Source organism: Rhipicephalus microplus, chromosome 4, assembly GCF_043290135.1.
Source record: "Rhipicephalus microplus isolate Deutch F79 chromosome 4, USDA_Rmic, whole genome shotgun sequence".
Taxonomy (NCBI): Eukaryota; Metazoa; Arthropoda; class Arachnida; order Ixodida; family Ixodidae; genus Rhipicephalus; species Rhipicephalus microplus.
This window is the reverse complement of record NC_134703.1, coordinates 152,930,155-152,956,131: the sequence shown is the minus strand read 5'-3', so window position 1 is coordinate 152,956,131 and position 25,977 is coordinate 152,930,155. Positions and strand designations below refer to the sequence as shown.

At 44.4% G+C, this 25,977-nt stretch overlaps 1 protein-coding gene across 1 annotated transcript in view; it reads right to left on the bottom strand.

Moving 5' to 3' along the window:
* LOC119172915 (atrial natriuretic peptide receptor 1) overlaps window positions 1-25,977 on the bottom strand; it is a 433,548-nt gene that overhangs the window by 42,539 nt on the left and 365,032 nt on the right. Inside the window, exons 5-6 of the mRNA XM_075893770.1 lie at window positions 10,327-10,395; window positions 7,047-7,221 (exon numbers count right to left, since the gene is read on the bottom strand). Of these exons, the coding sequence (XP_075749885.1) occupies window positions 7,047-7,221; window positions 10,327-10,395 (244 nt within the window). The remainder of the gene's footprint in view (window positions 1-7,046; window positions 7,222-10,326; window positions 10,396-25,977) is intronic.

Sequence of the window (25,977 nt, the reverse complement as noted above, 5' to 3'; positions counted from 1 at the left end):
CTTGAGTTGAACTCCCTTACAGTAACGTCATTTGTGTCCTTACTTCAAAAATTTCTTTAATGTTTTTTTTATGGTGGTGTTAGATTGGTTTACAAGTGTGTGTTCAGGTTGTACATATGCAGTCCTGACGAAAGTAAAAGCGAAAGTTTAGGGCTATATTTAGGTCCCTGCCCTCCAATGTCACCAAAAAGGAAGGGGGGGGGGCGCAATGTTAGCCCTGTACGTTGACTTAAAAGGAGAAGGGGCTCCACATTGAACCTTCACCTACCGCCCCCACCCCCTTTCACCCGATGGAGAACCCTACACACGCCTGTGCTAATGGACACTCTAAACTATAGGGTCCACAGCATGCAGGGTCGGTTCCTTTGTGTTGCCTGAGAACCAGATGAATAAATGTTATAACTCACGTTTTGCTCTTCCTAAAAGTCGGTGCATGTTGCGTTGTGATATGAGAATGAGGTGGGTTTGGGTATAATGATGAGCGGCTTTCGCAAATTCATCTGTCTCCTCAACATCATGCCATATTTACGTGGTATTGAGTCTTTACACTGACACTAGAGCAAACAGTGCGCGCTCATGAATTCCTGGTAGTCGTGCAAATATGGCCACCAGAGGTCATATTTGTAGCAACGTGATTTGGTTGTTGTGACGAGATTCACATACCAGCCGTTATATACTCAAATTTATTAATGTCACGTACGTTTTATTCCGTGAGTGTTGCAGGTTGTATGCGTATTCTCTAAAAAAAAAGCCATGAATTAGGCATGGTTATATGTACGCCCGATATCTCCTTCTAAGGCTTTCATAAATAAAAAAAAACAAGCTCGATATAATTGAATTAAGAATCGTCCGAGGTCGAGGTCTTCTTATGGAAACTCTTATGTTCAATAAAAAGCCCACACACTGTTTTACCTGTACAATTGTTTATTGCAGATTGCATAAAGTTATCTTTAAGAAGTGATTAGTCATACCCCTATATAATATCAAAGCAACTGGGGACGCCATAAGATTTAAGTGACCAGCAGCACTGGTAAAGTTACCTGCGCTTGTTTGCTATCTTAAGGCCACATGAGAAAAAAAAAAAGCACTTTGACATTGTAGGCCGAAGGATATGTAAAATAAATACATTATTGTTCAGGTCTTGCAACAGCTGCCCTAGGTGATGAACAGACAGTGCTTCAAGTTAGAAGTGTGGCGGTATGGGCTAGTTGGTATGACATGACAAATGTTATAGCGCGAGAACAGAACGATGAAAAAAGGAAAAAAGGAGATTAATGTGATCGTTGACAAAGAAACAAGGAGGAGATTAATGTCACTGTTTTGTAACTATCGTCAGAGTTTTAACGTTTATAGTGAAATATGAAAAAAAGAAGCGGAAAATGTATCGGACTAACAACAACGCTCGGAGACGTGGTTTCAATACCCGACCATGATAGCCATATTTAGATTGGTGCGGAATTAAAGGTCACCCGTTTACTCCGATTTACAGACACGTTTAACTCCAAGAGGTGGAAGCTGGCACGTCGTCCACCGCTGTAGGCGTACCTCATAATTGGCTCTTAGTTCGGGCGCCTATGGCCACGAGCTTCAATTAGGGTTTGCATATTTTGGCAGAGACGAACAGAAAATGCATAAATAGACGCGAGGTGGCTGCGTAATGTGGTCACTGAGGTTTAAGTTTTCTTAACCCAAATATACACTAAACGGTCAAAGGGAACAATAGAATAAAGCGAGCGAAAGAATGATTATGAAAAAGGTGGTTAAATAATCGAATGAGCACTTTTAGTATGGTTGCCACCATAGCAGCAGGTGGTTGTGGAAACATTGTTCGTGCACGGCACTGATATTTCAACAGAACTCGGAATGGTGAACTTAATGGTGTCTTACTGATGTCTTGTAAAAATATAAGCCGACAAATGCTTCTGCAAGAGAGCAAAATCTGGACTGACACTGGGTGCAAGTGTACCCTTTAGCCACGAACCTGTCTGTACACGTCTAATAATCCAATAGCAAACTAGTCCAACTTATATTCAAGAGAACTAGGAAGGTTTAATTGAATCACGTAGTGCTTGGCAAATGAATGAAATGAAGTCGAGGACAGCACTGGAAGTAAATATTGGGATGAAAGCTGAAACTTCGCTGGTCCGTGTGTTGCAATCAGCTTATTCAAGAACTCGGTAATTTAATTGCAGATAGACTAAGGAGCCAATTGTCCTGCACTGGAAATTAGTGCGGCTAGAGATGATAATCGTGTCGTTAAAGTGAATCACTCTTATTAATCTTTAAAATGACGTCTGAACTTAGGTGAAAGTGCACTGCAGCGTTGGAAATTTCGAGCGGAGCCTTCCGACGTTGTCCAAAGCATAAGGGCGCCCGCATTCCAGAAACGCTTGCCAATTAATTAAGCTACATCTAGGCTGGCAGCACGCTTGAGAGATCTGCAATAATTATTCTTAAGATGGCACGCAAAGCGTGCTGATGACACACGCTAGAATATTCGCTACCTCTTTGCCCGGAAGGGATTTCGTCGTATCGGATGACAGTGCAATCTCTCCCATTTCATCTGAGCTTGGAGGCTCCTATTTCTCGTCAAACGAAAAGAAAAGTGACGCCTTAGTCAAGTGATGCGTCTCACTCTAGCCTCTCTACAGTGACACATCGGGCGTATCCGATTAGCGCCTACAGAGTGGAACAGGCGGACTCACTTCACAGAAATTTCAGACGCTGGCCGGGCAATAAAGCAGTTTCATTACTGATCAAATGAGACAGCTGACAAGAACGTCATGGCGGCATCGAGTTTCCCAGATTCCGGCCGGAGTGGACGTTACATAATGCCAACAGCCGTCAACAGCACGCCTGTTTAAATGCGTGGGACGCTGTAGTTCGAACTTCCTAGAGCCGGGTGTCAGTTAATCACGAGTACATGTAACCGACGTCTCTATAGTTCTAAGGGCACTTGCGCTTTCCACTACTTAGAGGCAGTGCAGGGATTCTTAATAAGATGGCATTTGGCGTGGCTGGAGGCATTGTGTGGGCTGCGGCAATACAAATGTATGCGGTTGAACTCGACGTGAAAGTCGGAATAAGTGCGGAATAGCGACGCGCCTTCCATTCAGCGACGCTCGCGTTCCCGTACAAGCGCGCGCTGTCGTTGCAAACGTCCAGCATGAATGGCGAGAAAAAAAAAAGATCCTTCATTTCTGACGCGGTTGCGCCTCCTCCCCTTCTGCTTACACTCGCTTCCCTTTCCCATACCATGCTATACCCTACTACACATAGGTCATGCTATGATCTACCGTCCCCCTCTTCGTTTCAATCTTTCTTCTCCACTCTCGCATTTTTCCTCCTCATCCCGCTTTTTTTCTCCGCCCCTCGCTTTACCATCCTATACGAGTATAAGCGATGTTTTACTTGACCCCTCTTCTTCTCGTCCTCCCCACGCTCACATCCCTCCACCTCACCCTCATTTACCTTTCGCACCCGCTTGCTAAACTGTGGCTATGCTATGCTTCTCTCTCCCCTCGTTTTAGGGGCAAAGCTCCTTATGCCGTGGGTCGTGCGTCCGCGATGTATGTAGTAGTAGTAGTAGTAGTAGTAGTAGTAGTAGTAGTTGTAGTAGCAGTAGTAGTAGGTATGCCTCCACGGCCACGCTAGAGGAGTGGCACGCACACATTCTTTTGAATTGATGAAGTAACCCGCGCACGTTAGTCATAAATAAAAAATAGTTGTTTCCGATAAAATAACCTGCAGAGATGAATATCGGGGTGATTTAATCTCCAACTAAGTTTGCCTTAAACTTAGTGCTTACTAAAAAAAAACTTGTAACTAAAGGATGAACTTTTAGTACTATATCTGACCACAAAAGGTTGCCATGCACATTAAACTCGCTGGACATAACGTCCTTGGGTTTAGCAAGCGTTGGGCCACGCGTACCGCTCGTCTAGCCCGGCTGTGCCACCTCTCACCTAGTCCTTCGAATGTCCACTGGATGACGGTACTTCTATATGATAAATATATGATGAAAAGATGCGTGATTGCAGTGCTTAGAGTATTCACTAGATGAACGAACGAATGGACCGACGCACGGACGGATGGACGCAGGGACGAACGCAAGGACGGACGCAAGCATGAACGCATGAATGGACGCACGGATGTACGCGCGGACGGATGCATGGACGGACTCATGAATGGACGCACGAATGGATGCACGGACGGACAGATGGATGGACGGAAGTGCGGATGGACTGATGGATGCGTCGCCCCACTCATCATCATGCCCTCCGTGAATACGCTGGGAAATTTTTCGCTCCTTCTCACCCCCCCCCCCCCTTCCTGCTCCCACCTCTTACTCTACCAATCTACTCATGGCTACAATACACCAATAAGAATACCAGTAAAGGAGGGTTTAAGACTAGGACATACGATCTCCCCAACGCTATTTACCGACTGCTTGTAGGAGATTTTCAGAGGCCTAGAATAGGAAGAGCTAGGGATAGGAGTTAATGAAGTGTACCTCAGTATAACCTGCGCTTCGCTGATGACCTTATAATGCTGAGTAACTCAGGGTACTAATTGCAATTCGGGATTACTGAATTAGACAAGGAGAGTAGAAAGGTAGGTCATAAAATTAATTTGGAAAAACGAAATCAATGTACAACCTAGGAACAGTGATTTCAGACAGGTAGCAGTTATCGTCCCCAGGACGGCTTTATGCCCTCCCATATACTATTCTAAACCATTATCTACTTCTCTAAACGTAATTTTTAATGCCCCACGGGACAGTTTTCAGCTCTCCCATAGTGGAGTACTATGTATCTATAAATCGTTACCCATATTTTTTTTCTAACAGTGCACTTCAAGTTGCAAAAGAGGTATGTCTATGAGGACAGGTAGTAACCGGAGAGCCGAACCACTAGAGTGAAATAACTAGAACAATAAAGATGGGGGGATCACATTCGGCAAACATTCTCAATTCACGACTGGCAATCTACAAGTAACCTTCAATAGGAAGCTATATAACAGCTACATCTTACAGGTACTTACCTATGAAGGAGAAACCTGGATGATTACAAAAAGTCAACTTAAGTTGAGGATGACACAGTGAGCGATGGAAATGAAAATTATATGTGTAACCTTAATGGACAAAAAGAGAGCAGTTTGCGTCAATGAACAAGCCAGCGTTAAGGATATCATAGTTGAAATCAAGAAGAAGAAATAGACATGGGCTGGGCACGTAACACGTATACAGGATAACCGAGGGTCATTACGGGTCATTAAGGACTGGGTTCCCAGAGACGGCAAACGCACGAAGAGGAGACAGAAAGTTAGGTGGGCCGACGAGATTAAAATGTTTGCGGGTGTAATGTGGCAGCGGCAAGCACAAGACCAAGTCGACTGGCGGAACACGGGAGAGGCCTTTGTGCTGCAGTGGACGTAGTCAGGATGATGATGAAGAGGATGGTACGCTTTATCTCCTGCCCTCCTCTTTTTGGTCCTCCTCACATCACTCTTAATTTCCTGTTGCTGCCCGCTTGCTATACTATACTATCGTATACATGGCTATGCTACACAATATTTTGACGGTGTGTCGGCTCACGTGAATAAGCTATGCTTTGTTATCTCTCCTCTCCTCACCGTCACTTTCCTCTCCCGCAGCCTCACTGAAGCCTACTGAGCATAGTTATGCTAGCGCATGCGTATGATGAGAAGGCTACCGGTGAAGTCACCTGCTGGTACAATGTTGTTTTGAACACTTTGGCGCCTCATTCATGTATACAGCTTGCAGGCCTAATACTTCGTCATTGCTGTGTCAACTCGCCCTACAGCTAGCATCGGTGCGATAATAAGACTTATAAGGCGATATACGTATGTGCCGCATGAGGCGCTGACCACGAAAATAATGCGGCGTGAAATAAAATCAATTGACCAGCGTAAAAATCTCGCAATAGACACCAGAGCGTGAGAATAGAGTGTCCCACTACAGAGTTACACCAGTCGGTCAATGAGCAATGTTGCTTGGCTGAAACATAGTACGGCACCAGTTGCAACACCATCTCAGTTACGTAACGAGAGGGTCACTGAAAGCTGTCATCTTATTAAGGCGAACTTGGCTATAATTCATCATCATCATCATCATCATCATCATCATAATCCTACTCTACAGGATCACCTAAGATGCTGGCCTCGAAAACGTGGCTTGCTGGACACAGACTCACAAGGCTTCTAAAAATATTGATGTTAATGATGATGATGACTCTTTCTTTGAGTCTTCTTACCCAACGCATAAAGGGTTCTGTTTGACAGTGTTCGATACTTTAATTTTTGCGTTAAGGCTGTCTTGAGTAAACTGACCGTAGTATTTTGTAGCGTGGAGCAAGGATAAGCTGAGTAAATAATAATTTAACAAACGCTGAGGCACTTCAGTGAGCGCATAGGAAACCTCTTGATCGAGAGGTGGTCGCTATCTCTTCCCACGAAAGTGCTCAAGTGGTGGATTGGAAATAAGGACACACTGTGAAAGTCGACGCGCAACCCACTAATCTCGGTGCATTTCCCACCTTACGTAAGGGAGGAATTGTTAGATCCAAGATATTGTAGTGCATATAACTGAGGCGAACTTTTATGTCTCATATATTACCGTTCAACAAATTGGCCATAAGAACGACTTATAAATTTTCTTGAGAGGTTTTCTTGAGAGTCTGTGCTGCTATTTCACATCGCAAGTTGAGGTAGATATATTTAAGGTTCCTCATTTTTTCCTAGTGGCTGTCATATAATAATTTGCGCATTTAAGCACAAACTTCTGCACAACATACCAGTATGGACAGTATATGCGCGTTCTCGTTTTTGTATGCAAGAGAAGGCGCGCGCGTTTACGTTGAATTAATTGTTCAAGCTTTTGCAGTACACAATCAGCGCTTTTTGAAGTTCCCATGCGCACGTTCTGTTGCAGTACCCTTTTACAGTCGACGCTGACATCTGCGATCGTGCAGCTGGACACGCCACAATGGTGTGTATGGCCCCAGGACTTGTAAAGAAAAACTGACCCGTGTGCAGTCCGATGCGCAGCCGCAGTTGCTCGTGAGGCCGGTGGTGGATGGTGAACGAGCGCACGTTGTGCAGGAGAGCCAGCGACATTCGCGCTATCTCTCTCGCGTGCAGGTCGCCATTGGGCAGCGGGATTCCCGACACCACCATGTACGCGTCTCCGATGGTTTCCACCTGCACCAAGGTCAGAGCCAGTGACAAAAACGAAACAAGAAAGTATCGACAATTACGACACTCTTTATTGCGAATTATGAGCGTAGCTTCGTGACAACGCAAACAATATACGATGTTTTAGTTATCCGTAGTTGTAGCGATATAACAATGGATGCATATTACCGCAGTTTTCGAGCGCTACGCACATTACTCTGCATATTGCAGGCGTCGCGAACCAAGCGAAAAGACGACCGCCCCGTTACGACAAGCGAGGCCAGCCGCCAGCCCTGCGTGCGAAAGAGCTACGACTGAGGGTCCCAGCGTGTGTGACGGAGTATGAAAGCCAGGTTAAGAGGCCACAGCAGCTCTCGATATCGACGTACTCCGCCTTAACTCTCTGTCGTCCTTGTTGGCGCTGACACCACCGACGCCAACGGCGACACCTCTCAATGTAGAAACAGGCTCCAAAAAGCTGCGCTCTAAAAGAAGCACTGAGTGGAGAAGTAGGTGATTGTAGTGTGTACAGGGGGGATGGAAAGAAACGCGTGGCGTGCCATTTCTGATCACGCTGTTTCATGGAAGGCTACGAAAAGATGCTGGAATACTTCGTAGTATTATAGATGACTCTGTTGGCCGTAACCGCGAGAAAAGAAACGCTGAACCGCAGAGAATGTAGATCCTATACACAGTTTGTCTTTTTTACCACGAGCTTTGTACATTAAAAAAAGTTATAGAAGTGTTAAAGTTGTACACCGTTGCAATCATTAATGAATACCTCACACACATTGAACACAGGATGTGACGGCGTCTAACGTCGGCAAGAAGTTTCGAGACCTGTTATGGAAGCACAATCGCACAAGTATACACTGCGATGTTTACTTAAAAATTGATAAAGCAAGTCAGTATTATCTGCGTCACCACGTGCTCAGAAAGCCAGTGTATTGTATCGCTATCTCACTGCTTCTCGATAATATTAAACACTGTCTTATCTTACATAAAACCAGTGCATACGCGATATTCTGAAAAAAAAAGTGCCATGTTTTACAGCCTTCAGAATATATTAGAAGTTGCGTGCTGTGTATATGCGTTGAAGGATGCGACGTTGTGAGGATTCGGAGGAGCGCCCAATACGTAAGCGCGCGTGCATGTGACTTGCCATTTTCTTCGCTTGACACGGCTTTTGAAAAAAGGGATGTACGCGCTCGGCCTCAAACTTGGACACTTGGTAGAGAAAAACACGCTAAACAGGCGCATGGTAGAAAAAAAAACACGCTAAAAACTGAGTGACACTGAGAAATAGACATAACTTAGTCTGAACATTCTACTGTGTAGTTCAGTAGTGCACTTTTGACAAGAAAAATAGTGAGAAAAACACTGGCTACTTATTGCCCCAGTCGTCCTCGTCAAACGTTGTATCTCACGTACGTTAGGTATGGTGATCAGTCTCCAACTAGCCAAGTTTTCGAATTTATTAAAGTTTATTCCAAACCTACACATTAGCTCCCTGGTCTAGGCCGAAGCCACTCTTCGCGGTAACGTTTTGTGTTTCCACCAGTTATCGAGGATTTTACCATTAAAGCTGCGTTGGAGATAATTTAAGCGTGGAATGAATTAAAGGTTGCCATTGAAAGCTCGAAAAAGAAAACAGTTTTTCCCCGGTGGTTTTATAATGCAGGCAATGAAGGGTTAATTAATAGGGAAGCTGTTCTTTGTCGAGCGGTGCATGTCCGAGATTTGTGGGGATGTTATGCGCCAGAGGCACATCAGGTGAGCCCCATTGATCACAACTGGTCCGCTAAAAATTACAGAGGCAACAGTTAGGACAACGAGCGGGTGTGACCCACCAAAATTAAAGCGGCCAGTAAGAAAACTATCACAATCATAAAAGCGTATACCAAAATGGGCTAAACTCCATTAAAAAAGAAGAAGAAAGTTAGCCCGAAAAATGGCGGGCGGGTTATCATGCGATAGTCTAACCACGGCCACGCGATGCTTTGTGCTTGTTAAAGTTGGTGTCTACACTGCCGCATCAAAGCTTACCAAACCGTGTTAATTAATCACAGTGCTACAACACACTGAAGCGTATCGAAGCGGCCTTGCCGCACTTTTTGAGCATGGTCAGATAACGCTGCGGATCGATGGTCGAACTTCCTCAGCACACGCCAGCCAAATAATATAGCGCAGCACGCGGCCTGGAGTTTATAATAAATTCTCGAACGGTGAGCAACAAATTGCGTTTTCTTCTCTCTGGAAATAATGACACGAGAACAAAATCACTCGTCACAGTGACCGTATCATACATTAGCTGATTTGAGCATGGCGCACTCGGTCGTTACTGCTGCCACCGCGGGAGGCTGCGACTTGTCCACGCAAGCGCGCACGATCGCACTAAAACCACGTATTTGAAGAAAAAAAAACAGATAAAGTGCTCAAAGACACGAGGCACGTGTGACGTATTTTCTTTCCCCATGTCTTTTTTTTCCTGCTTTCCTTTCAGTCCTTTAGTCGGGACGAGAGAACAATACCATTGGGGCATGCGACAAATCGTCGCAACTTCGCACGTACTCGACGGATTCTAAAAAAAATTTCTCGCGGTGAATTCGTGAGGCAATAAGCTCCTTGAGTGAATCCATTCCATGGCTACTGAAAAAAAGTGTTGCCGGGCCCCTTTAAACGAAATCTTCTTTATAAACATGTCTTTAAGGGTGTATAGCTAAGATGCTATAAATCTACACTAACACCTCAACCCTTAACAGAGTGTTTAATAGAGAGCAGTGATACGACATATATGTAAAAGACTTGCAAAACACAAAAATGCGTTAGCCTGACGTATACGCCACCAGCATCGCTATTTCACCGGTGTCCACTAAGCGGAGCTGGTTTTACACAGCTCCACGCTTGTTGGACTGTTAAGCTTGAAACTGGTGGGAGCCCTTTAATGTCAGCAACACTGGAACATATATTAACGTGTATGTATACCGATCGCAGGGATTCCGGCACGCACTGATGTGGAATTTAGAAAAAAAAATGAGTGCTACCAATGCGCTAAGATACACTCCAAGCTCCGAGCTGAGCCGCTGCGCCGGTAAACCTATTCGGCATGCAGGGTAACGGTTATACACTCACCTTGTATACATCGAATTCCTCTATGACGGAGTCGAAGCACGTGTACAGATCATTCAGCAGGTTTACTACCTGAAAAATGCAAACGATGAGATAACATTCAGCGGTATAATAGAAGGGGCTATAGTAGGCGAACATTCACAGTATTCAATCTATATGTTTCGGGCCGTAGCAATAGAATGCATGATAACAACCTGTTCAAGAGTCGAGGAGTAGCTGGCACTACATTTGGTGTGCTAACATTTTAGTTCTTCATTATTAAAAGGTTATGCAGCTCATTTAAGCAAATAGCCCGTATTTCGCTTGCTTTTTTGCATTGTTGATAGTTTAGGAAAAAAATTCTGTACAAAAAGCAACGCTCAATATAGCGAGAAAATAAAACGGGATACTGGTTTGTACGATGCATGCAGTTAAAAATGCGAGAAGATCACTTTTTTTATTTGAACAAATTTTTCTAATTCCACGTGGAAAAATAATTATGCCTTAGTACCCTTCTTTTTTTTAAACATACTTAGCATCAAATCAGGATATGTTCCACACAGGTTGTACTCTATCAGGTTGAGCTGTTCTCGGAAATTTCAGAATAACTCTTCTTTAAGAACCGCCATGGTTACTGTTGGAAGTCGCCAAAAAGAAATTAATGACTCGATGTCGTCGATAACACTTAATTCGTTTACTCTGTTTCGCGGTCATGATGATAAGGAAGGTGGCAGTCAGACTTGTCACGGCGACCACATAGCTAGGTAGATTCATCAATATAAAGTCTCATTGCCGTTTTCTTCTTATAGATGCTGACACTCGGAGTAGTTGGCAGAATGTAAATACAGTACGGAATGACGGAAAATGAAATGACGCGTACATTGGTCATAAGAGCACAAAGAATTGGTGCAGGTCACAAGACTGTCGTCTTCCCATATTGTACATCTAAACAAAGTGGTAAATCGCCACGTTCCGATCCCGGAGTAGTGCCGGCCGATCGAAGATGACCATAAATAAGGGGTAGTGACCCAAACACATATCAAGAGCATGCGATTAAATGCGCCTAGACGTATGGAATAGATGCCTCCTGCAATTTTATCGGAGCCCTGAATTTCAGCGGGCCTCGATGTTTAATCTGAAAAGCCATGGACCCGAACGCAATTCTTATAAAACTTGCATAGCTGTTGTTTGTTTTTTCAGTAATACAGTTACATAGTTTAAACTATGCAATGACAAAAGCGAGCGATGTCCGGCGACCGAGGACGACGCTTCATATTCTCACCGACGCGTGAATTTTTCACCAGTTTGGCGTTTGTATTGCATATTAACGCTTCCGGGAACAGAGTAGCCAGCACTATTGACCGAAGTGTGCCTTCATTACACTATGACACCACGGCCACGTCTTGTCGGATATTCACGCCGATGAGTAATGCATACTGCTCTTCGGTCAATTTGCGAATTGTGGTAACGTCACTGCCCCTATACATTTATCGGCGCACAGAGCGGCTTCTAAAACCTCGAAAACAAAGAAGCAGGCAGAGAAGCAGACAAATAAGATGAAACAGGAGAACGTTAACCACACGTAATACTCAACCTATGGAGGGCAGTGTGGTGGTGCATGAGGTAGCCCCACTCCCCTTGGTCAACTAAGTGACGTGTGACACCGACTGTGCCCCATGACTAAGGGCGTGCACACCCTTATTCACTCGGGCTGAATAATGTAGCTAGGGGGTGGACACTGAATCCATCGTACCCCCTTTCTCATCATTTTTTTTTTTGCTATGGCGAACAGCGCACACAATGATACTCGACCCTCTCTGCCTGCTCAGTCCGAACATTAGATAAAAATGTCACCCCATCCACGAAAAAAAAAATGTTTGTCTACGCCGGGCTTGCAATACAATTGTTTAAAGTTCACGGTTACGTTTAGCCATGTTTCTTGACGATAAGGTTGGCGGAAAAGTGATCTTCCATTCTAAAAAATGTTCACTGCAGTTCCCGCCTTGTTACGTTTGGCCCGGCAGTTCGTCTTAGCAGACGCCATTGTGCGTGAGCCGGTCTGTGAGAAGGCTTTCACCCCGATTTTGGCGCCCGGTCGGAATCGAAAAGCACGACGCTGTTCTGCAGTTGGGCCAGGCAGTTTGCTGTGGCCGAGTTACGAGGAACTCGACGGAACCATGGCCAACAACTTTAATGTTCAACGGGGTCGAATAGCGTGAGACGGCGTCACTGTTGCAGTTCTCAAGATGTCAACATCTCCAGACAACCATTGTCACCTACGCGAGGTCGGGATAAAAAATCAACAGCTCCAAAGCGTGGGAAGGCGTCGCAGTCGCAGTTCTCAGGGATCGAGCACCTGGCCTGCCGAGTTCGAGGAACTTCTGGAAACACGGTAGCTGAACGCAGCTATTGACCGCTGGTGACGTTCGTATCAGCGGTCATCTTCTCCCCAAAGGAGCTCGACTTCCTCTCTCCGCCAGACTCTACCTCCTCGTGCTGCGAGGTCTTCAAGGCGTGGGCCGAGTTCGTCATTTTGTGGTGCGCTCGTCCTAACCATTGGACATTTCCACCCCCGTTTTCCTTCGCACGAATGGCCCAATTTCTGCACCCTTTCTGGTGGGTGGATCACTGAGACCGATTCGCCACTTGATTCGCGGCAACATTGGTTACCGCCTTCTTCGGACTGCCGTGTAAAGGAAATGACGGGCTATAAAAGCCGAAAACATTTGTACATAATAGCTTAATCTCTGTACAGTGTCATCATCTTTCTCATCATTTAAACGAATCTTTGTTCTATCTCCAAGAACGCGCCTCCTCATGGCAAAGATCGGCTATGCGGACGACGGCGGGGAGCCAGCTACCACAAAAAAAAAAAAAAACCGCCACCAACTCCAACACCCTTTACAACAGGTGGCAACGATGGGATGTCATCAACCTCATACCCTTTACAGCTTCTATACCACCAGAAAACTGGGGAGCTATGTGAGCCCGCTGCCTGAAGCACGACATCGTTTCATTTCAGTTTGGATTGATTGCGAACCTCGTTTTCTTTCAAACTCGGCGATGAGCAAATATTCGGGAGGGGGGGGGGGAGGTGTGTTCCGCGGTGAAACTTGCATCCTCAACAGCGGAGAACACTGCGCGCACGCGTGTAATCAACGCCGTGTCGCCGCTCCTGCATGCTCTGGTTTTACAAAACGTTAGTGAAGGCTGTTAATGGTGAGATCATGTAGAGGCGTGCCTCCGAACAGCAGAGATGATTACAACCAGAAAAGAAGCTTACATTTCAAACACAAACGCTTCGTGTAAGGATCGGCTTTCAATACCCCTAACACGCCGCGCACATTCATGGGAAATATAATCACCCCGTGTCTGTGTTGCGTATACGCCAGCACATCAAACGAGCAGCGTTGGTAATTAGTCAAACGAAAAATTCCCTCAAATATTTGTTCATTTCATTTAGTACACGACTTGCTTCACAAACGACGTCATCGGTACGGCGCAGCTCACTCGGCTGCATAGAAATGGGGCGGCATAAAGCTCGGCGAACAGGGCGCGCTATTCAAAGGAAAAGGCTTTCGCAGAGCGAATGGTGGTATAGCGCAGAGTTTGCGTAGTAGACGGATTAGGTCGTTGCATATTGAGGTCTCCCTTCTGCAATTCGCTGATCATCGCGAAGAATACATCCTGCTGAAGGATGCATGTGTACGTCGACTAATGCAGCTAAAGGATGTATACATCGATATGTGCTCGACTAATGTAGGCACACTGTATTGACAACCGCGTACAAAAACGCGGAAGTTCATTAGCAAGTGCACTGAATTCCTTATGCGTTAGCGATGTGGGATTTAGGTGGTGGGTATATGTGAGCTGAAAGCGAAAGTCTGAGTGCATTCGAAAAGAAAGCGATGAAAATGAAAAACAACAACACAGAATGGCGAACTTCCAAGCTCTTTTGCTTATCATGCGGAGCCGTCCTTGTCATTAAAGTAACATTCTTTCTTCATGGATTAAGTAACGTATGCTAGGGCAACGTTATTGCGGATTAAACATGCCACATAACAGTAGTTTGAAAACACCATTTTGTGACATCAAGAGTTTTTGTGAGAAAATCGGCGTGAAACATGCGCACCGCTGTACCTACGGCTTGTTCTTAGCTGAAACATCTGCTTCCACCTTTACGAAAAAAAAATTCAAGGCCTGCACTGAACACGCACCGCACTCACAGCGAAAGCTGATAGAGCTGCATTTCTACAGCCTTTTTTAAGCACTCCTTTGGTAACTGCTACAAGCACGCTTGCAGGGTACCCACTGTGCCATAAATCATGAAAATATTTTTCCTCTCTTGGCCTTTTTGTTCAGACCAATATCAGTAGAAAGGCATCCACTGCGCCATTCTTCCGGAAGCGTAGTGCCCCCTGTTCACTAGCAAAAAATTATGTACATTTTGTTGATGCTGTGGCTGACGATGACGAAGAATTATGCCTAAGTCTTTTGTAATGGGTTGAAGCATTGGATGACCCCTTGGTTAGGTGACTAACATTGTGTGATGCCTGCTTGTTCCCTTGCTGTTCAAAAACGCTCTATTACACATAATAACGAGATTATTTATCCTGCATGAAACCTGCCTATGGTCCCTTTACAACAGAGTTTCGAGCACCAGCGCAGCTGTGGTAATTAAAATGCGTATTTGAAATTATAACAAGTGCTGTGACGTAATGACGCATTCACTCAGCGACAATAATCTCATAAGTATAGCACAAGCATTCAAAGGCTTATCTACATTTGTTGTGCAAGACGAGAAAAAGAAAAAAATATCCCCAAGACTTGTCGCACACGTAGATTGGGAAGGATGAGCACCTCATCAAGATGGTGTGCCAGCTTGGTTCGAAGTGTTGTTCGTAAATGTCCTTTAGAATGAGACATACGCATGACATGCATGCTTGAAGCAGTGGTTGGTTCTGCATCATGGTCTTGCATGCGTGTTTTCTACGGAATGTTTATTCTCATAATAAAGGACATATCAACCGGCACCTAATCAAGACATGTTAGGAGAAGCTAACATATAGTATGTTAATTATTGTTAATATGTTTTTTTAATTGTTCGTTCAAGGATGTCCCAAAAGAGACAGACATCTCTGTAGCTAGTAAAGCAGTGTTCTATTATCTCTGGTACATCGCAAAGACGACAGTTAACCAAAGAAACAAAAGTACCTTCCTTTGCAACCATGACTTCACCAGCAGTGTATCAGTATTGAGTTTATGAAAGAAGGATTTTGTATAAAGAGAAATGTACATTTTTCGAACTTGTTTTAGTACATCATGTCGTGGAATGTTGAAATATAATGAGAGGTGATAAAGTAGGCGTGGGAAAAGCATGGATAATAAATCTTTAAATAATTTTCTGCGTGATACTGTGCATAACTATTCGATGAAATATCGGGCTTTTAGAAGCTAGGTTCATAATTTTTAGCGCTTGTTTTTTTTATTCCGACTGGGATATTGAAAGAACTTCGATAAAACCCAATCAAGACGTGCTTGTGAGCACCATGATTTGCAGATACCGCGATTTTTTTATGCGTCTCTTGAGAGCATCATTGAGGACATGGAAAAACCTCGATGGAGCATCAATGGAGGTAGCCATGTCCTGAACTACAATAAGTGCTTTTTCGTGTCGTTTTCCTTTAAGGATGCTATATATGATACACTCTTGTATGTCAAAACCACCCTAAAGAAAGAGATATAATATATAATGATTGTACGTTAACGGTTCCATTATTAGGACAGTCTCCAAGACAATTGCATTTAAAACAAAAAACCACAGCATATTCACGGAGTGAATGGTGATGAGTGGGGCGAAGCTTCGAAAGGTTTTATCGGCAAACCTTGAGTCATCCGCTGGCAGAGTCTGTCTGTCTGTCTGTCTGTCTGTCTGTCTGTCTGTCTGTCTGTCTGTCTGTCTGTCTGTCTGTCCATACGTCCGTCCGTCCACCCATCCGTCCATCAAGTGAACCCTCCAAATATTGTTATCTCGAATCTTTTTATAATATATGCATAATTTACAATTACCGCCATCCAGCGGACATTCCAAGGACTAAAACGAGAGGTGGCTACTACGTACAGGAGACGCATCGTCGACCCACGCCTTAGAGAGCTTCGCCCCCAAAAATCCGCTTTGTCTCCGGGCACCAAACAAACTAAACTTTAGGTGTTATGTGGCGCGTAGTTGATTGATTTGTGGGGTTTAACGTCCCAGAACCACCGTTTGATTATGAGAGACGCCGTAGTGGAGGGCTCCGGAAATTTTGACCACCTGGGGTTCTTTAACGTGCACCCAAATCTGAGCACACGGGCCTACAACATTTCCGCCTCCATCGGAAATGCAGCCGCCACAGCCGGGATTTGATCCCGCGACCTGCGGGTCAGCAGCCGAGTACCTTAGCCACTAGAACACCGTGGCGGGGCATGTGGCTCGTAGTCTAAAGTAACAAAAGAAATGTTTACGTTGTTGCACTGACGCAGGACTAGCTTCAAGCACCGATCCGAAAATTCGGCCAAGCAGGATACCGCCCCTTTTTGCCGAATCACGAACACACTGCATGACACCAGCCGCGTAATTTTTGTCGCGCGAACACCGTGACCAATCACCAACCTTTACACATGAAAAGGTAGATGCGGCAGACAGGGACAATCACCAAGCTTTACACATGAAAATGTGGACGCGGCAGACGTGGATCAGCACTTATCTCTGGAAAAGAGACACAAAGAAAAGTAATATTTGTATTAGCTATACAGAAAGTGGCGAAGTCGAAATGTGGCGTTCACCTGTGTCTCATTTTATCTCATCGTAGCCTACATACGCGCCGTTTGCTGATGTCTGCCGAGGCATAGCGCGCTTTAGCGCTTGCGACCGTGCCCTGTGAGCGAAGTTCTTAGTTGCTGCTCCAGTTACGCAGGAAAGAAAAGTGCGAAGGAGCGTGCCTAGCGTCCACAAACCAACCTCGCCTGAAATCGTTGCTCCTTCCGTTCATGCTGATTTCCCACGATGCTCCCGATTCATTTCCTTTTCGGGTGGGCGCTTGAGTAAAAACAAAAAATTGACGAGCGCTAGCGTATAGCGTCCGCAAACCAACCTCCTCGGATGCTGCTCCCCCCCCCCCCCTTGATCTTCATACGCTATGCTCGATTCTCGGCACACTCCCGTTTCATTTTGTGTAGCTAGGTTTCAAAACTTTGACGTGACGCTCCTTCCCAGTGTTTCTCTTCCGTGGCTCCAGCAGAGGAGCACCCCCTCGCCTTCTCTCAGCGACGCTTACTCACCAGGTGAAACACGGCCAGGACGTTTGCTCTCTGCTTCCCACTCCTTGCTCTATTCGCCTATTCGCACTGCGCAATACGTTGTTATTAGTTGAACGTGATGGAGTCAAAGAGCTCGTTTGAAAAGAATTCCGCTGTGGGCGTCAGCGTCGTTCAGTTGCTACCGAAGAAATCAGCGTTTTTCGCGAGCGAGAAATGGAAAACAGAAATGAAAATGAATCCACGAAAAACGAACGATACGAAGGAAGAGTCAGACCCCGGTTTTCAGCGTGGTAAGCAGGTGATATACCAATGGTGTGGCTCTGTGATAATCACGCTACGTGCCAAAACATGCCAGTTGCACAACGAGGGGGTGTTTTAAAAGCCCCCCCATTACAAAACACTCAGGCATATTCAATAATAATGACTACCAAAATGATCAACAAACTGAGCAACGTGCACGTAGTGCACCCTTCGCTGATTCCCAAGAGGAAGAATTAAGGCGTGGCGGGTACTTTGCAACTGTATTTGCAGTAGGGATCCTCTTGGAGAGTTTAAAGCGGCCAGGCCACGTGCACAGAACGTTTGTTTCCACGCGGCACGGTTGAGGCATGCACCGAAAACCGAATCCAGTCTACAACTTGAGAAGGCGATGCGCAAGTGGCCCCATTAAGCTATCGGGTTTTACTCTTGAAGGCCAAGCTCTGGCGTTCTCCCACTCTTCTACCACGCTATATCACATGTGCTAACGTGATTCTCTTTCCGACGAAACGCCTGTACCGGGTCTTTCTGCGAAGTAGATTCAAGCACCGGCTTGCCAAAACGGTGGAGTGCTCGTCTGCCACGCAGCAGGTCTCGCTTCGGATTACTCTCGGTCAAGAATATATTTCTCTGATCTCGCGCAATAGGGGTTACAGAAACACGCACCATCGGTGGTCAATGACAACAAAATTGCCTGATATTGGCGTCTTATGTAACAGCTCCTATTGTAAAACGCCCCGGTGGTGTCCATATAACTTACTTTCCAATAAAAAAAAAGTGACGCTTTATGCTAAATAAGAGCTGCACTTACAACAATGAGCTGGAAGGTGGACGCGGCAATAACTTCTTTCAAAACCCGAAAAGGTTTATCATTATAAATATGTGCTTGAAAAAAAAGCGACAATTTTTCTTTGCGTATATGTCGTAAGATGTAGAAGCACTTAATGGCCGATAGTATGACACATGCAACATGCAAACAGCTGATCTTAATGAACATCAGTTAATGCGGGGAAGTGTTGTTGTTATGATTGATAAAACAACACCACAATTAAAGCGACAGTGGTGATCAGCCTCACCGAAACACACACACACATGTATATGTGTTTTGTCCGTCGTTGACTCTATATGTTCATTACCGTTTTATGAATCACGTTTTATTGAGAGCGATGGCGTAGCCGAAAGGGGGGAGAAGTGGGCGTGCTAAGGGATTCATATCTTCGCCATAACCCACAAAAAAAAAACAGATTTTTCATGAGTATGCAAGCACACACATATACGAAGGCATGAATGAAAATACACGAAGTATGATTGAACGCGGCGTTCTTCGGCAGTGGAGTAGCCAAAAAGGAATGTCCGCCTACCCCACTGGCGAGGAACGTCGCGTTCAGTAACGTAGCGATGTGAAAAGTACAATAAACGTTATACCGTCACGTCGCACAACAAAAAGCACATCTGTCAGTGTCCGACTATACTATGCGAAAACATGTAGTGTAGCTTAGTGAAAGCCATTGCTAACCAAACGCGTTACGGTAAGGTTGCGTATTGGTGGGAGAGATGTGATAAAATTTGCAGTTTTCTTGATAGGCCGAGATCACATGGATGATAGTTACAGATATCTACAATAGCTCCGCTAGGCAGTCCAAAAAAAAGCACAAGCTCTGTGCAACGGGAGCACATCATCCGGAATGTTGTCCGGTGTACTGGAAACGTACGGCAGCTGGTTAGAGGTTCGTTACTTCCTGGAAGCTTGCGCTAAATAAACAGTAACATTGAAAGGTCAACAAGAACGAGATACACGAGAAAAAACGCACGTCCAATCGTACCTTTCTCTTTCCCCGCTTGTCTAAGCCAGAGTTTTGAGACTAATATATATTGACACTATAGTCCAGACCACAGTGAAGCCTTATTCGGTTGTGCCAGTGTAAATGGTGGTATAGCTTTCGAAGGAGAACTTGGAAACGAATTTTCATGACGGTTGCAGGAGGCGGTAGACTGAGGATTGTAACAGCGTACACAACAGAAGCCTTAAGGGGGCAATATATTTTTAAAAAGTCCTATTAACACAGTCAAGCACGTGGTTTGTGTTAGTTGAGCAGCCCTCAATGCAAGTTAGCCTAGGCGCCTTATGTTCGCTGGGTTAATTATATGAAAACACCTGTTTCGATGGTATGCTCTGTATTCGTTCTTAAACAGGGCTGGTGTTGTTAGTTGTGGGCACACGTATAGGTGTACGCTTGGAAACGTTGACTTTATTGGCGTTCAATTCACCATGAACAGATGGCGTTAAAGGCACACTTAGGAATAGTTTTCTCATTGCTAAGAGTAGTATTTCTGTGAAAATTACAAAATAATCAGCAAATGAATGAGTACTTGACGAAATGAGTGCATTTGAGTCGTTCTTTTAGGTTAGACGCAGCAGACATACAACCTTGCGGTATACAGTGAAATGTGCAGCACCAAGTCATTAGTCATTGTTCCTACTTGAAATAAATTTGCAATGACGAAAAAGAACATATCAAGCCCGCAGAAATGTGAAGTAAGTGAAATTCTGGCAGAAGCAATATGGCAGGTTTTCATGCGATAGCTTTTAAGAACTCGTTTCGTGAAGATTGTGTCGTCGGCGTCACTGTCACCGTCGTTGGCTGTGAGCGATAACCTATCATCTTGTCCGTGGCCGAAAAATTCAGAAAGATGCAAATAAAAAACAAACATTTTCAAGTCAGAATGAGGATCGAAGCCGGCCATTTGCGTGTCAAGCCTGGGTTCTACCAAACAGCCACTCATCTGCTTTTAAATATAGTGGAAATAACTGTTACTGCTTGCAAATATAGTGCAAAAAACATTCATGCTTTACCAAACACACGCGTCCTGTATACAGGTTTCACAATACAACATGTAATATCACAGTAATATTGCATGGTAGAAGCGTTCATTGCCACTGGCCGTCAGAACGGCTGATTATTATAACTACTTGGCGGTTCAAATCCGGCCATTCATTACAAAAAGCACACACATTAGTTAGTGCGCGTATATTCCCTTATGACTAGAAAGAGCACAGCATGTTCGAAATCATTCCACTCGCGCAATTACTCATGGTTTAAAGCATGCTACCAATTACTCAGAATGCAGCCATATGCGAAAGCTTCACTGGCACAAGCCACTTTAAATTTTATTGATTACATTGTGGTAATCTGCAGCCCCGCCGCGGTGGTCTAGTGGCTAAGGTTTTCGGCTGCTGACCCGCAGGTCGCGGGTTCAAATCTCGGCTGCGGCGGCTGCATTTTGATGGAGGCGGAAATGTTGTAGGCCCGTGTGCTCAGATTTGGGTGCACGTTAAAGAACCCCAGGTGGTCTAAATTTCCGGAGCCCTCCACTACGGCGTCTCTCATAATCATATAGTGGTTTTGGGACGTTAAACACCACATATAATCATTGTGGTAATCTGCAGTCTAAACTTCTCCAGTAACATCACACAATAAAAAAGCATGCACCAAGCGCCTGAAGTGCGCACTAGGGACACGATGTCGCTATCGCGTTGAACTCTTAAATGTGAAACTGAAAGATCCCTCGATTTTTTTTTGCAATGATTTAAAGATATGGAAAAAGATACGTTCGGCTAAGGAAGCGGCAACCAAGAAATATACTTTGAACAGCGAAGCTCTTTGAGGTAAATTGATATTGCTTTAGCGCAGCTCAGTTTGAGCGGGAAGGAAAGATACTATGCAGTCAAGAAGGGGACAGAACAGAAGACAGCGTGAGCGCTAACTTCCAACTTTTCTTTATTGCGTACCCCTACTAAACATTATATAGCTCATACCACGTGACACCACACACATGAAAAACCGTACACGTGTGGCATGCACACTATCAAGGAAACCTATTTGTGATCTCATTTCTGATTAACAATGCATACCAATGCTTCACGGCACGCGCTCCAGAAAAGTGAGCTCTTTTTGAGATAAGGCCACAGACGGTGTACCTACACACAGCTTCGCACACTTTGCGATAGCGTTCACTTCAATAATTTTCCGTGTCACCTGGTTACGATTGCGGCCCAAGATAACACACTGATCAAAAAAAATGGAGTGCATGCACACGTCTTACAACGCATAGCCAGAAAACCACATGAAGAAAGCTTGTTTTTTTACATTGCATGAGTGCTCACGCAAGCGGTCGGTCATTAACACACCTACAAGTCTGCCCAATGTAAATCACGCCACATGACAGCAGACACATGTACACAACAGCTAGGGCACATTCAACAAACTTAGTTACATGCTTCTTTACACAGGTTGGTTGTACCTCCTTCCTGAAGTTCGTAAGCTTACATAGACGGCTTAGTTTGTCTGGGGCAGAGAACACATGCTGTCGTGTGGCGCGGTTTACTTTGGACAGACTGGTAGGTGTGTTAATGACCGCTTGCGCGAGCACACTGGCAATGTAAAAAAAAAAAGAGCTATCATATGGTGTTTTTCTGGCTACGCGTTGTAAGACGTGTGGATGCACTCCATTCTTTGATCAGTGTGTTATCTTGGGCCGCAATCGTAACCAGTTGACAAGAGAAATTATTTAGGCGAACACTATCGCAAAATGTGCAAAGCTGTGTGTGAGTACGCCGTCTGTGGCCTCATCTCAAAATGAGCTCAATATTCTGGAGCGCATGCTGTGAAGCATTGGGCGGCTGCTGACCCGCAGGTCGCGGGATCGAATCTCGGCTTCGGCGTCTGCATTTCCAATGGAGGCGGAAATGTTGTAGGCCCGTGTGCTCAGGTTTGGGTGCACGTTAAAAAACCCCAGGTGGTCGAAATTTCCGGAGCCCTCCTCTACGACGTCTCTAATAATCATATGGTGGTTTCGGGACGTTAAACCCCACATATCAATCAATCAAGCATTCGTATATAGTTGTTAATCTGAAATCAGATCACAAATACGTTTCCTTGATAGTGTGCATGCCACGCGTGTACGGTTTTGTCATGTGTGTGGCGTCACGTGGAATGACCTATATAATGTGCACGTAAGAGTACGCAATAAACAAAAGTTGAAAGTTAGCGTTCACGCTGTGCCCACCTGTTTTTTCCCCTTCTTGACTGCATAGTATCTTTCCTTCACGCTCAAACTGAACTGCGCTAAAGCAATACCATTTTATCATGCACCAACTCGCGCAGTGAGCAGAACTCTTTGAGGTATCGGTAATTTGTTCTCCGCCAAACAAAACTCCTCGGGTGGGTATATGCGCGCCACTGTAATCGGGCAAGACCCACTACCAAATGCAGTAAGTGAAAGTGTTAAACGAAAAGTCTGCTGGGCGAAGTGGAGCAAGGAAACACGTGAAAGAGAGACCGAGATGGGGTGGGAGGGGGAGAGAAAGAAAAGTAGAAAGCGAGAAAAAGAAATGAAATATAAACAATGAAGTGATAAAGAGATATAAAAATATAGAAATAGAAATAAATTAAATAAAGACATAAGAAGACAGAAAGACAGAAAACCACAGAACGAGAGAAATATAGAGAGAAGTATACACGAAAGAAAAAATAGAGACAAAAGAGAACAACACAGTAAGATCCAAATAGAGAAATAGAGAGAAACAAAAAAAAAATAAAAAAAGCAGAGATAGAGATAAAACTATAGAAAAATAAAAAAGCCAAGACCAAAAGAAAGAAAGAGAAAGATGAAGAGCGCGAGGGAGAAAAAAAAGCGGGAGCGAGAAAGGGAAGAAAGCAACAAATACGAAGAAAGAGATACAAAACGCAGTGAGAAATAAAGAGATCAAAGGAAGAAGACAAGTAATACAAAACAAGAAAAGGCACCTAGCTCGGCTTTTGCTTTAGCATGGGACTTGACACAGCCGCCCAATTACGATAGCAGCAGTCAGCAGTTACAAGACCACTTTCTCACTTTTTCTTGCGGACTAACGAAGCCACTGAGCGCACAAGTTGTTTGAAAAAATCTCTTCAGAATCCTCCCAAAATCAATAAAATGTGATATTTGCTCGCTGCCTTCTCAGTTGAATTTTCTGTAGCAGCACGCACCTTAAAAACATTAGAAACATCTTTTTGTACAGTAATTAAAGGAGATAATAATGACACTTTATTTACATCAATTAGACGGTTATGTACCGTGAAATGATAAGTTCTTAATGTGAAAGCCAATCAAAGGTTTTACTATATGGAAATAAGCAGCCTATAATAAATATCGTTGCGAAACCTAATTCAATAAAATTTAACGACGAAACCGAAATCGGAGCATCGATGAGGCGAAGAAATAGACGACCCCATCGCTGTGTAAGACAACGATTGCACATGTGTAGTCCTTCCACGTTCGTTTAGACATGTGCGCCTGGTGTGCCACAATTGCAAGCGCTGCCTGCACACAGCGAGGTCGTTTGATCGTTGGTTTAATGACACTCAGTAATTCTAGACGTCTCCGAAAACATGAAAATTGCGCTTTTCCAAGCATCGAACTTGAAGCAAAACTGCGATTTGGCCTAGTTTGAACAGATCCATCTTGAAATGTTCGCGCAGGTGCAAGGGGACACAGATGGGAACACAAATGGGCGCAATCAAACAACTGGCTTATTTTTTGAAAACATCAACCTAATACCCCTCAGATCTGCGTGATCTGATCATCAAAAAACATTTGAACTGCGCACACATCCCAACTTACGATCACAAGCTCACTGAACAACAGACAGGAGCGAAATTTCTTTCGCTATAGTAAATTTTTTCCAACTTGGACGAATTTCCCTGCGTGATTACTAGTGGCCGTTTTTTGAAACTCACAAAGCGGCAGTGGCCTCTTCTCATAAAGGGCATCCATTCTCCATTTGGCATAACCGCTTATCTCCAGTAATAAAAAAGTTAATTAGGTTAACCTTACTAACGACTGTTCCCAATGATGTCTTAGCGATCCTGGGATGCCCGCGGCTGTAGAACGAGTGATCTTAAAGGCATCTAAGAAAATATCGCTTTTCACAGTTTTTTTTTCAGGATTGAGGACACATTTTTGCACGACCTTGTATAGTCCCATGTCGGTAATTAGTGGTAATACCACGGATGTGAGGTATGTGCTAACGTCTCATATATATCTTTTTCACACTTAGAAGCAAAGAATGATCAAATTGTGAAGAACTGTATAAACCTAGAAGAAGCTGTCGAGCGTAATGTAACACGAAAAGGCTTATCTTAGCTCACGCTTTCGTTCAATCGCTACTAGCCTTGAAAGAACCTTAACAAAACAAAAAAAAATATTTTTTCCAATCTGTCCCAATAACGCCTCATTAAGCTGAGAGGGCTTTGGTTCATGTCGCTAGAAGCTGAAACAGCACCTGGATTTCTTGTATATGTACTAAGCTTGCAGCTTTTCTTCGGAGACTGGTCGACGCAAAAGCTACCCTTAATAATTTAATCCTTTCTTTTATGCATTTTCGTTGTTGTGGACAAGACAATCCGGGATAATAATAAGTAGACTGAAGAAAGAGAAACGAGTAGCTCGGTAATTGAAAAATCAATGTTGCATGCTCTGCACAGAAGTCGGTCGCACCGGCTTGCAAGCCACAGGCTCCGCGTGGCTTTATAGTGAGTTGTGGCTGCTGCTCGCCAAAGAAAATAATCAGTTAAAGTTGTTTCCTTGTGTGATTGGGTTCGTCCGCTGTCAGTTAATTACCGCCACCGTGATGAAGCGATGCCTCCGTCAACAAAGCCATTTCCGACATTATTATTATTATTATTATTATTATTATTATTATTATTATTATTATTATTATTATTATTATTATTATTAAACTACGTTGAGAGTAAAAGTAAGTACAGGAGGAAGGCATGTAATTTGACTTCGGAAGTGCCTAACGAATAATCTGAGTAGCCATCCCCGGAGGGAAGAATATGGCTTTATATAGAAACTCATGCCGAAGTGTACTTCGCAGCTTTTGAATAAGTGCTGGAATGGTGACACACACACACACACACACACACACACACACACACACACACACACACACACACACACACACACACACACACACACACACACACACACACACACACACCTGACCCGCAGGGCGCGGGTTCGAATCCCGGCTGCGGCGGCTGTATTTCCGATGGAGGCGGAAATGTTGTAGGC